At 41.3% G+C, this 12,794-nt stretch overlaps 3 protein-coding genes across 6 annotated transcripts in view; 1 reads left to right on the top strand and 2 right to left on the bottom strand.

Annotated features, from left to right (window-relative positions):
* The window catches only part of ugp2b (UDP-glucose pyrophosphorylase 2b), a 42,826-nt gene extending 39,456 nt beyond the window's left edge, over positions 1 to 3,370 (bottom strand). The window contains exon 1 of one of the 3 annotated variants that reach the window (XM_085799441.1): positions 3,013 to 3,370. Coding sequence is in view for 1 of the 3 variants with exons in the window: in XM_085799440.1 (XP_085655566.1) it covers positions 1,957 to 1,975 (19 nt within the window). In the remaining 2 variants the exon portion in view is untranslated. Of the gene's footprint in view, positions 1 to 1,956; positions 1,992 to 3,012 lie in introns of those variants that run through there. The other 2 variants (XM_085799442.1, XM_085799440.1) reach the window with 2 other exon arrangements.
* Positions 3,371 to 4,582: 1,212 nt separating this feature from the next.
* Positions 4,583 to 11,256, bottom strand: mdh1ab (malate dehydrogenase 1Ab, NAD (soluble)). Its single transcript, XM_085799438.1, has 9 exons — positions 11,219 to 11,256; positions 10,563 to 10,661; positions 9,977 to 10,073; positions 8,106 to 8,281; positions 7,789 to 7,911; positions 7,484 to 7,660; positions 6,543 to 6,656; positions 6,151 to 6,240; positions 4,583 to 5,447 (listed from the first exon to the last, which is right to left on the bottom strand). Exons 1-9 carry the CDS (start codon positions 11,219 to 11,221, stop codon positions 5,325 to 5,327), a joined length of 1,002 nt encoding a protein of 333 aa, XP_085655564.1. The 5' UTR covers positions 11,222 to 11,256; the 3' UTR covers positions 4,583 to 5,324.
* A 792-nt stretch (positions 11,257 to 12,048) lies between these two features.
* wdpcp (WD repeat containing planar cell polarity effector) overlaps positions 12,049 to 12,794 on the top strand; it is a 100,213-nt gene continuing 99,467 nt past the window's right edge. The window contains exon 1 of one of the 2 annotated variants that reach the window (XM_085799436.1): positions 12,049 to 12,530. The gene's annotated coding sequence lies outside the window, so the exon portion shown is untranslated. The remainder of the gene's footprint in view (positions 12,531 to 12,794) is intronic. The other variant, XM_085799437.1, reaches the window with a different exon arrangement.

The following is a 12,794-nucleotide window of genomic DNA, read 5'->3' as shown; positions in this document are numbered from 1 at the left end:
AATACATGTTAAGGAAGAAAAATAGCCAAAAATCTCAAAATTGATCAGTGCATGAAAAAACAGTGTTTTTGCCTGGGGTGTCTCGCCTTAAAATCTCAAAACATCTGGGTGGATATTGGCCTTGAATTCTGTTGTTGAGTAGTTGACACAGGCTGGTGATTTCTAAAGGGATCAGAGTAAGTAGTGTAATAATGACACCTGTGAGCAAAGCACTTATCAGCCTAATTATTTTAATTATCAACTAACACGTTGTCGCTTCGTCGACTTGACATGTTGTAAGTAAGAAACAGGCTCTGTTGAGAACAGATTAACGTTTTGATTAGTTGTTGTTTTTTTTAAGTGGATAAATAAATAAAAACCAAAAACCAAGATGTGCCAATAAGAGCTGAGAGGTTTTTAAGTGTTCCTCTGCATGAGGAGTACAGTAATAAATCAAATAAAAACACAATAACAAAGCTGATTAACACGCGCAGAGCAGAGACCGACCGATAATAACTTTCATTACCAGTGTTTTTTTGTTTTTTTTACAGGTTAGTCGGAGGTGGTGAGAACAGATGAAAGGAGACTTTGAGGTGCTGGGCATTTGATACCTAAAAGATCCTTGACAATCTGTCTCTCAGCTTCCTTCTCACTGGTTTTGTAACAATGGCTCGGGAGGAAAAAGAAAAGAAAAAAGAAACTGCACCACAGAATCCACAGGGTCAGTAACATGACCACAGGAAACCATCCTTTCATAGATAGTGTAACAAAAACAAAGCCAGTAGCATAAAAAAGAGGAAACAGGAGGAACAGCCCCTCTGCTTGATTACCGTGATAATAATTATTTAAAATAATTTGATATTCTATGATTTAATAAGACCTTAAATTCACTTTTATTTTATTTTTTTTGTCATCGAAGGGCAGATGAGGACAAGGTGACATCTGTGACTGTGGTAAAGACCTTGGCATACGTGAAAGCAGAATACCATATCTACTAATCAATAGGTTGAACAAACTGACTTTGCTCAGTCAATAATGAAGAACGTCAACCACAGTTACACAAACTATACATCCTTGAACTGTATCCATCACTTTTGCAATTTTTTACCTCATTAGCTATTTAACTTAATTACTGTTTTTCACAGTAATAGCCAGATGATTGACTAATTATGTCTCTATGTAGTAGTTAGTCTTTTTTGACAGTTAACCAGCAAGGATTATAGGAGGAGCGTCTGTTCTCCTCCTAATGGAGTTGTGAAGTGGCCGGCGGAGAATTTTTTTAGGAGAATAATCAGCAACTGTGTCCCCCTCCCCAAAAAAAACAGAAAAGCTGAAGTTACTGGCACGTTTAGTTTGGCCAGGAAACCAGAGCGGCTGTAGCAGTAAGTTGTAAAGTTGCAGGCATGTTGGCTGGATGCCTGAAGTGGTGGAGAGCGAGAAAAAAAGACGCAGCAGTGAATGACCTGGAGAACTTTGACCAGCGCTTCACCTGGCCGCCTGGTAGAAAGCTTTACAACCCAGCTGTGTGGACTGCAACTGAGCTAGTCTGAGCTTTTTCTTTCTTTTTTTCTCAGTTTAATCTGAAAGCTGGTGTGCTGCTCGTAGCTACTCGTATCTCCCAATCTCATGCTGCTGGAGTCAGGCGGATACCACCGTGTGTGACAGGAAAAAGGACAGTGGTCATGTGGTGAAAGCTGCAATCTGCGTTCAAAACGTTAGATATCAGGTCCCTTCATGTGAAGTCACAGCTTTCAAGTAAATGTGGTAATCACATGGATGGACTGTGTTTAGTATGTGGAGCAAAACTTTAAAATCTCTGCAGCAGGCTCATCATCTCAGATTTGCAACCCTAAAACATTAAAACACATGTTTTCTCCAGGATGTGGTTTTGGTAAATGAAAAAAACACATAAACAAAGATGTTTTCCATAGTCACAGCTACAATTCACTATCAAATACCTTCCACATCATCACGTACCTTCTATATAAAGTGCCATGTTTCAGCTGCCAAGTACCGACCAGTTCAGCACCAACACATACAATTAAATTATAATAATTAAACAAAAAAAAAAGGGGGTAAATCCAAACGGGAATGCTTCAAGTTAAATAATCCTTTGAGGTGTCATTGAACACACGTCCCGTGAAATGAATAGAAAAGTTTCCTCCTGGCAGTGAGTCAGTGAGTCAGTCAGGCAGCAGCAGCAGCAGCAGATCATTCATTCAGAGGTGTGCAACCCTGTAAGTCCATTCACCACTGGCGCTGTGGAGGATAAGGCATCCTGTCTACTACCTCAGGGAAGGAAAAAAAAAAAAAAAACGAGGGAGGAAAAGAGAAGGACACATTCATCCGATCACATTTATCTCTCTGGTCAGGAGCCAAATGTTAAGTCCCTCATGAACATGGAGCTGGACCTGGTCTAGGTCTAGGAGGATCTCTGCCTGCCTCTCTCGTCTTCCAGCCCCTGCGCTGTAAAAAACCCACGTCATAAATACTGGCAGTGACACCCAACCTCTGGTCCTGCCTACATTTTTATTGCCTTATTATAATCATATGGTCTCCCTCTCTCTCTCTCTCTTTCTCTTTCTCTTTTTCTTTTTTTCCTTTTTATACGTCAGAGTCCAGTCCACTTACTTAGCCTACTATGTGCTGGGCAACAAACCTCCAGTCAATTATTAATCGATGGGATGAACACAGAAGTGGCTGCGTTTGTTGCCTGACTAGACGGGGGGAACTTCACACAGAGAGATAGAGGATGCGGAAATGAATGAGTGATGGATGGATGGATGGATGGATGGCGGAGGAGGAAGAGACATATTAGTCGAGAAATACATATTTACGGCGTGCGCAAATCGAGTCCGTGAACGCAACACGACAAAAAAAAAAGACTGTTTCCTCGATTTATTTATGTGTTTAAAAGGTGGGAGCTTCGATGGCTGACGCTAAGAGGCGACCGTGAACGCGCCTCGGTTTGGAAAAGGAAAAAAAAAACGTGCAAATGTCATTAAAATGTTAGATTTAAAGATATTTTCTTACTGTGTGACTGTAGTAGGATGCTGCTGCTGGTGGATGATTAAAAAAAAAAAAAGTCGATGGGGTCGGCCTGGTCCAGCGGGTCTGAAGGACCACAGCAGCAATCCCGCAGAGAAGAGGAGGAAGAAGAAGAAGAGGAAGACTGGGCTCTCTGATGTGTAGTAAATGTTGTGTTTTGTTTTTTTTCTTTAACAAGATTTTCACCCTAACACACCGGGCTTCTGTTTCCACTCGACATTGGCTGGGTGAAAAAAAACACGAAATGGTGGAAAAACTTTAAGAAGAAGATGAAAAAAAAAATTCAGTCAGTCAGTCAGTAGTTTGAAGATCCCCAAAGCAAGAGGCGAATGGGAATGTCGCAGGCGGGGACGGCAGCCAATCAGAGCGCCGGATTCCTGTGACGCCTATTTCGACAGCCAATAGAAATCCGCTACGTGCGATATGTTTTCTGATGGTTCCGGGTTGAGGAAAGCTCGAAATGTAGGGGATAAAAAATGCCAAAGACAGTCACATCTGACCCCTAAACTGCAGCACATTACAAGTCAGATCTTTTAAAATACACAATTATTGTACGAGTTGTATAAAACTGGCGGGACAGAAGTCAAAATCCGACTAGATACATCAAAGTGGCACCACCATGCTGTCAAAAATACTCCATTACAACATAGAAGTCATCTAAACATAACAAAAATACTCAATTACAAGTAAAACAAACAAAAATATCTCAGTGTAATGGGGAAAATGTAAAGTAGCCCCTGACATTCTTACATAATTACAATGAATACAGTGATATGCTCTTGCATTTTGTACAGCGGTACATGTTGTACTATTTGAATTTAAGGCTGCAAGCAATGACTATTTCCTTATTCTTGATTACTCAATTTGATTGCGAAACTTAAGGGAAGAGTGACAAATGGTCACAGTGTGAGTTACGCCTCAGGAAAAGCAGCAAAACAAAAGAAAGAAGCATTTTTAATATTTTATAAGCACTTCTACTGTGTTAAAGATAGTTATATGTTCGTGTCTTGTCTGATGAAGTGAGTATAAGAGCTATCCAATTAATGTAGGGCTTAAAAAGTACCATATTCCCATCTGAACTGTAATGAGAGAAAAATAATAAAATATAGAATTTGACAAATGCCTCAAATCAGTACTAAATCACAGTACTTGAGTGTACATCCTAAACTGATCTGGTTAATGTCAGTCTCATTAATCGTTGTGGTAGAGTTGTCCCCATTACAGACTGACAGCCTTTATCAACAATGACACATTGTGAATTTAGCCAATTAGAGATGTTACATAATCATTTCTTGTGCTGCTGGTAAGTGAAACAGTGAGGAGATACTGACCTCGCCTGGTGGAACTGTGACAATGCACCATGCCTGAGTTTTTTTCATAATAAGAGTCACCTTTAGAGTATTTTGATCCCTGCTGCAGATTAAAAGTATTGTACTGTTTGTACTTGTATTCTCATCACTAAGCAGACCAACTCAGTGACAAACGTTGTGTCCATCTGGCTCTAAAATTTGAACCCTTGTAGCACTGTATACAACAGACTTGGAAAACAAATATATTGTTGATTTTTTTTTTATTGTTTCAGCTTAAAAGTTAACCGTTCCAGTGTTTGAGGACTTAGTGCATCACTGACTATATGTAACAACCATCCATTCACTTACCCCCAGAGAAAAAGATTGGAAAATAGCTGGTAACAGATTTGATGGACATTTCAGTATGAACTGTACTGTACTGTATACTTAACGTGGAGTTATACTTGTGCATCACGCTGTGCAGCAACTCTGCCAAAGGGCGTCTCTGAACACAAGACTATGATGTCATGTGTTCTCTTGTAGCCAAAGTAAAGTCAATTAAGATCTGTTTTTTACTTTGAAATAGACAGCATCAATCAAAATGAACGAGTTTGTAGAGGAAACAGCTTTGTTGCATCAAAGAAGATGTCCGGTGGTGCAGAGGACAACATTACAGAGCTTCTCTAACTTGCTTAATGTCGTCTTCACCATCAATTGGAAACTTTTAAAGGAAGTCAAGCCAGCCAATCACAGCTGTACATTTTTAAAGAAGGTGCACCATAGTGTAGGTTGCTGTGTGCATATGCTTCATGTTTTTACTACACAGCCTCTGGACACACAAGTATAAATCCAACTTTACACTCATAAACACTGACTCACTCTCTCTCTCTCACTCACACACACACACACAGCAATAATGGGGTTTGTGGAGTGCTTTCTTTATCACAGGCGTGCGTCTGGAGTTTTGGGGCTGTCTAAGTGCTGGTCGGGTGGCCCTGCAGTGTGTAGTCATACTGCCAGGAAAGACACGGCTGTGTCCCTCTCCTCTATCAGCTCTGTTGCTGTGGCGTCCATCTTTGATCGGGAGAAATCATTGATGGCCAGACCATCCACAATCTTCCAGGTCTTGTCCTGAGGAAACAAGATATTTGATACGTGAGTATTGTATTCTGGGACAGATGGAAACAAATAACCATTTACACTTTTGAGAGGAGTCAAATAGGAACTATGGCACCGCGATACAAACGCGCTCCGTAACCGTAATCTCTTGTGATATGACGGATAAGACTACACAAATATACACGTCGTAATATAACGTTATGTACCGCTCTATTGATTGATTTCTTGCCGGCTTCGTTGTAAACAAATGCACATGGCCAGGAGGAGGGTTAGCAAAACAAAGGAAAAGCGACCAGACTTGCATAGTTCCCCTTTAAACAACTCCTGAAAATCTTTTGTTTGCTGAACTCTTCCCCTGGCTGCAGTGTACAGAGGCAGTGACATCACTGTTTGGTTACAGGTGCAACAAAGCACATTTCTGACCACACCCAGCTACACACTATGATACCGAGTGAGGCATATCTAAAACAAATATTTTTTTTTGTATGTTCATGAATATGCAGAGTCCCATTACAAATAAATGGATAAATGAAAAACAGGTGAAACTTTGAACCAGAGAAGCCAGTGAAACACAGATATCTAAGATGGAAGTGTGCCTTTTTCACAGTTATTCATTATTTCACAATTTTAAGACAAAAAAAAAAACAACACATGACAAACATTTGGCTTTACATCAACTAGATATGATGGAAACTCAAGGTTAGATCAGTCTCACCTTGATCTGGACAGGGAATGAGTAGATGAGGTCGTCTGGGACTCCGTAAGAGTTTCCAGAGGAGTAAACACCCATAGAGATGAAATCACCCTGAGAGAGGAGCAGAGGGTTAAACCTGCACTAAACACTGCAACAGAAATATAATGTGACTAATTCCAGACACAACTGTGCTGTACTGTGTGTGTTCTGACAAAAATCAATAATATCATAATAACAACCTGTAAAAATATGAAGATACCGTCTCATCTGAGGCATGGACGGTTTTACACTCACACACATACACACACAGCCTGTCCTTTGACAGTGCCACAGCCACTTCTTGTCTGATTGCAGCGATGGGACAGCCGACGTTTCCTTTCCAAAACTACAGTATAAATAAACATGGTGTTTACCTCGGGGGTGCCTGACCAGATGTCTCTCATGTGGTCACAGATGGCCTTGGCTGCAGACATGGCACTGGACAGTTTCCTGGCCTTGATGACTGCAGCGCCTCTCTGCTGCACCGTCTGCAACACACAAATGTGGAACATTGAATGACTACAACTGCGATTTGTCCGCCTCCACTACTCCAACTCATTTCCGTTTGTGTGAGTAACAAATTGTGTGAAATTTTGTCATAATTGCTGTGAAGTCTTGAGCAGTGGCCAAAGGTCACCTGACATTTGAACACCGAAATCTAATAACTTTTACTCTAATCTTTTACTTTTTACTTCCTCTGCCAAATTTTTGACAGAGGGTTTACTGAGACATTGTATTTGCGAGAACGAGACGGTCCGTACAACCTGGGGACAATGTGCCTCTGGCTCTGACTGTAGCTGAAGCAGAGGCATAGAGATGTGGAGGGGTTATTGAGCTGTGCAGCTACTTTGAGTTTTATTTATCAAGGTTTTTCAGATAAAAGACTGAAGGCTGAATTTTTTGCAACTATTCTCTCTCTCTTTTTTTCTAGTGCCTCGGAAAATTTCATTTGAAGAACTGAATGTCAACCTCAACAATGCATTTTTGTCATCGTTCAGTCCCATGGCCATGACTGCTGCACCTGAACCAAGTCATAAAAATGAATTTTAACTGCTTGTTGTTGAGAAACTTGGGACCAATGTTTGAGGTTATGTGAGTTTGTTGAACCAGAATGACTTCATGTAATAAGCAATTTCAGGAATTTGTTTTCAGCAACTTCTCTTGTCAACTACTGTACACTTCTTACTCTTGATTATTTGATTTACAAAACCAATCACAAGTCCTGCTAATTCCAGTTTGAGAATATTGAGCTGCTGCGTTTTAGATAAATGTTTCTCAAAGTCGAGTTGATTATAATAAATCAACATCATCTTACAGAGATGAAGTCTCCTTTGAGCCAGGCATCATCCTTGACGGCATCGAAGCAGGCGAGCTCGCTGCCGGACATGTTGACCATGCAGTGGTGCACGTCTGGGTACTGGGTGGACGAGTGGTTGCCCCAGATGATCACATTCCTCACGTGGGTGGCCGGGACGCCGCAGCGCATCGCCACCTACAGGATAGGAAGACACTTTTTTAATTAGTTTTCACACTCAGAAAGAAATGGAAAAAGAAAAAAACAAACCTGACACCGGCTGAATAGAAATGGAAGTGCTGAGGAGGCGGTTTAAAGAAGCGCACCTGAGAGCGAGCCCTGTTGTGGTCCAGGCGGGTGAGGCAGGAGAAGTTGGCTTTGGGGATGGAGGGAGCAGACTTGGCTGCAATCAGACAGTTGGTGTTGGCGGGGTTTCCCACAACCAGCACCTGAAAACACACATTTAAAAAAGAAAAAGGCAATCTGAGTGACACATAGGAGCCAATTTAAACTAAACTGAACAGATAAATCGAGCTCTATTCTCCTCCTCGGGACATATTTCCTCCATTTAAAAGCATTTTCTGTTAGAGAGATGGTGATGCTTAATGGAAAAACGAGAAACGAGGTCCTGTGTGATCATCACCTTGACGGTCTTCTTGGCGTACTTCTCCAGGGCGGCTCCCTGGCTCTTGAAGATGGCCACGTTAGCTTTGAGCAGGTCTTTCCTCTCCATACCTTCCTTCCTGGGCATGGAGCCCACCAGGATGGCAGCGTCCAGGTCCTTGAAGCCCACCTCCTCCTTGTCAGTGGGGACAACATCTGTGGAGGGAGCAGCACATTAATTCATTATTTTAACGGTGTACGGGTTCCTTCACATTTTCTATCCCTAAAAACGGTGCTTTCATCGACACTGACATGGCTTTTGTTCTTCAATGTGTTTATATACAATTTTAACACATAATGACATGCATTGAATGAAATGCATTTTTGGGCAAATTCCCATTTAACCAGGCAGGATGTGTACATTCATGGTGAGCTCATGTTAATTCTGCTTCTTGTTCAGGTCTCCACTGTGATAAAAGGTTAAGTGAACAATAAACTACTACTGTACACTGTCTAAATCAACAAACACCATATGTAGCCAGCTGTTTATCACTATGACAACATCGATATGAAACCAAGTCTTTCTTTCCTTTTTAAATCACAGGCGGACGCGATTTTGAGAAATAAGTATTGGGTGTGTGTGGCCACGTGTTCGCCCGGCGCTGCCCTGTGTGGCTGTCGGGCCCATCTCGGTGTGTGAAGCGTTGTCTTTGCAGTACAGTCGGTTAATACAGGGGCCTCTCACAGCCCCTGTCCAAACAAAGCAAAGGACAGCACCATTTCAAAAGAAAAATTCCAGGTCACAATGGAGACGACACATAATGGCGCCTCACAACTGATGTCACGACTGTGGTCGCAGCAGTGATGCCACCGGAAAAAAAAAACACGTGGAAACCAGCGACCACTTTTAACCAAGTGTTTCACAGAAGGAAACAAGTCGTACCGCTCTGAAAGTCTGTACAGTGATGATGAATTGGTGCCTGGAGTAAAAACTTTTTCATCACGTTTCAGCCATCAGGTTTCAGGTGAACTGCACAGCTGCTACAGTGTAGAAATATATAAACAGTAAAATGCAGATGAAATCAACTGATGGAAAGAAAATGATGTGTATTTTGTCTGAGATAATAATTCAATTTAATTTAAACTGAAGTGAAAACAAGAACATGCAGCTGCCACCTCTTTTATCCCCACCTGTGACTGCATTTGTCTATCTACAGTAGAACTGTGTGTTTTTGATAATTTCCAAGCCTACAAATATTGCTATGAATGTGTTATCATAAGATGGCAAATCAAATAGTCCAGATATGCAAGCATGCCTTGGAGATTTTCATTCTGGACACATTCAGATGACATAAAGTGAACAAATTGATCAAATAACACTCGCTGGCTAAAGGACACACTTTGTGAAGAAATCATATTTAGGACTGATTTTGAGTTTGTTCAGTAGCACTAAGTATTTTCATTAATACAGTGGAAGAAGAGATTCTCTCCTCCCTAGGGCCCAGCATGAAGAAATTACATCCATTCATAAATATAAAGCACTTTACATAAAACTGTTTCATGTGTCTTTAGCCCAGTAAAAACAAGCACTTATTCTGTTTGAAAACGGCAAGCATGACTAAATAATGTAAATATCATAGGGAAGATCTTAATATAATCAATTCTACTAGTCATCATAGTAACAGTGTTTACTGTTAATGTGAAACACTGTCAGTCAAAAACAATAGAATCGTCTACAATACATTCATATTCATAAGTTATAACCGATCATGTACACATGCCATCTTCAAGATGGACAAAGCTATAAAAGCTATAAAACTGATAATTGATGCCAGTGTATCAATCACAAATACGACAATATATTGTTTTTTTTTATTGCATCAATTATCCACCCCGCCCTTAAATGGTTACCTCTCAGGAGTGGGAGGGCACAGTCCTGCAGCTCCATGACAACACCCTCCAGGACCGGCAACATGGGCGTGATGTCCAAAAGGACCAAGGTGATTGGCTGGCAGAGGGAGGAGGGAAGGAAGTAGGCAATGGGATGAATGGTATGAGATGTATGAAACACGATGAACTGAATTCAAATCATAATTTCCATGCATAATGACCAGTCAGTCACTGAGCGGTGGGGTGGGGGGGGACTTAGACGTCTCTGGGACAGAGAGTGAAGGCCTAAGCCATGTGGCTCACGGACTACTGCGCGTGCCAAATGGATCAAGTGGTTTTAAAGTTGTCCTAAGACTATTGGCACAAGATCCAGTCCACCGACTTCAAGGACACTCCTGACGTGTCCCTGGGGTGAGTGAGTGAGTGGGGGGCTGGGACGGGCAAGTGCAATCTGATCAGTTCCCACCGGGACAACATCTGCTCAGTGTCACCCCGAGACAATTTGTGACACTCACAGCTGTTTACTGACATCTTGTGACATTGCCATAATGAGATAAAGGAATTCAGTGTGTTGCGTGAGTGAGCGAGACAAAAGCGTCTTCCTTACCTGTTCTTTGCCAAACACATCTCCTTTAGCAATGCTGAACAGCAGGGAATAGGCAATCTGCCCAGCAGCGCCGGTCACCAGAACTCTAATAGGCTCAGACTGCAGGACACAAGACAAAATGACAATACTGTTAACAATACTGTTACTACTATTGGCATTGATTTCAGGGTGGAAAGGGGGGCAGACAGACAGACAGGTATGAAAAGTGAGGCTTTAATTGTTCCACACAAGTGCTGCTGAGCTTCTATTCTTGTCTACGGGATTTACTGAAGCAGGGGGTCATGTCAGAAATAGACTGTCTTCTATACAGGGGGTGTATTGCATAACAAAACCAGGGTTTACTTGGGTTTATCAAGTCCATCGCCATCTTTACCATTCACTCACTCACTGGCATTCATTCAATACCTCCAGAACTCTACTACTAACTCAGAATAAAATTAAAATAACTTCATATTTATGAATAGCAGTTTGAATACCACTTTTTTTAAGGAGGGTGGGTTACGTCATTCGTCAAGCTAGTCTATTATTATGGGTATTGCTAAAAAATCAAATTAGCTAACTTTGAAGAACTTTGCTTCATGAATTAATAAGAATAACAGGAAGTTGCATTGGTATTAGAAGTAAAAAGTGTAATAAAAGTGTCCGGTTGTACTCACCATGTTAGCACGGTTGCCTGGACTGCTCTCTCTCTCACTCCCACACCACTCGTCTCGCTCAACACGGTGCTGATCGGATCCTCCTCTCCAAAGCCCTCAGTTGTTTTTGCGACACTTGTGGCGTGTCATACGGCAAAACCGGGGGAACGCGGGAGTTGTAGTTTAAACAGCCCATGTTGTCAGAAACTACAAACTCGTCTCAGCTAGTAGTTATTCCATTCACAGCTGTAGGAAACGTAGCTATCTGTGGTACCAGGATTACCGAAACAAATGATACAATAATGAGCCATGTGCCGTTTGCAAATTAGCTAGCTAGTTAGCACAGTCGTTCAAGTAGCACTTGTAGTTGTTGCTTAGCGACCAGTATCAGAGACCTAATGCTGCGTTCGGGGCAACTCGGAACTCGGAACTTACCGTTCTCCTACTGCTTGGAAAAAGTGCAATCGATCGCCACCTCATGTCGGAGCTCCCACTAGGCGAAATCGTAGAAGAAAATCTTATCTACCCCGACTTCTCCGAGAAATAACAATCTTAATCCGTTTTAAATTCCAAAATACATTAAAACGTTATGAAATATACAATAGTTCAGATTTCCTACTGATGTTGTAGCACACGGTAAGTTCATGTTGTTATTTCTCTTCGATTTTAAATAATCTGTTTCATTATTTTAAAATGCCTCTTTTTTCAATTGTTTTTGTGCCCCTAGCAGTGTTTTGTGAACGTATTGAAGTCGGAAATCGGAGTTTTCAACTAGGAGTTTCCGAGTTCCGAGTTGTTTCGAACGCAGCATAGTGAGCTAGCTTGCTAGTTAGCATAGCACATTCAAGTAGCGCTTGCAGTTGTTGCTTAGCGACCAGTGATCCAGAGGCAGACGGAAGCCTGCTAGCTTCAAGTGCACAGGTTAGTTAGTTACCTACCTTATCTTAGCAAGGCGTTAATAATACGAACAGAAGACCAACATGTTTGACTGAAAATGGACAGAACAGCGGCTAACTGTGTTGAAAATGAAACTGGTTACATTTTGAGTCACAACCGTTTTCAGTGAAAAAAGGAAAAGAAAAGCAGGTTAAGTTTGTGTGTTATGCTAACTACAGTTCCCACAGTAAACAGCGGCTACAGGACTTTCACGTGTAGTTTACGTGTCGACCAAACAGGCTTACTATAACGTTAAATATTTACAGGGGAAAACATGTATTATACTTATAATTAGCATTTATGAAGTTGAAGTTAAAACAAAACAAAACCGACGAAGCTAAACAGGCTAGGAAAGAGCTTGCAAACTTTTACAGTCCTCACCAGTGAGATAATCAAGGTAAGTTGATGACACTGACCTGTCTCATCTCTTCTCATCTCATATCTGTCTTCCTCTGCTTCCAGTCAGTGATGTGGTTGAAGTTTAACAAGCTTCATCACAAATGGATGATTTGACTCATGTTTTGATTGATTTTTGATTGATTTGTTTATGTAAGCGTCATGCACATTACTGTGCCCGCCCACATGGCCTTACAGGACACTAAACAATACAAATACATACATTAAAAGATGGCTAACGAGTCTACTCATAAATGTGTCCATA

Source organism: Trachurus japonicus, chromosome 15 (genome assembly GCF_045865225.1).
Source record: "Trachurus japonicus isolate A0001 chromosome 15, Traja_1.0".
Taxonomy (NCBI): Eukaryota; Metazoa; Chordata; class Actinopteri; order Carangiformes; family Carangidae; genus Trachurus; species Trachurus japonicus.
Note: the sequence above shows the minus strand (reverse complement) of the source record. Positions and strands in the feature narration are given on the sequence as shown.

Bases quoted from the DNA above. Each gene is read 5' to 3' on its own strand.
- mdh1ab (XM_085799438.1), bottom strand. The intron at 7,661-7,788 runs GTGCGCTTCTTT...CCTATCCTGTAG, and splicing joins ACAACAGGGCTCGCTCTCAG to GTGGCGATGCGCTGCGGCGT. The intron at 6,241-6,542 runs GTAAACACCATG...CTCCTCTCTCAG, and splicing joins TCTGGTCAGGCACCCCCGAG to GGTGATTTCATCTCTATGGG.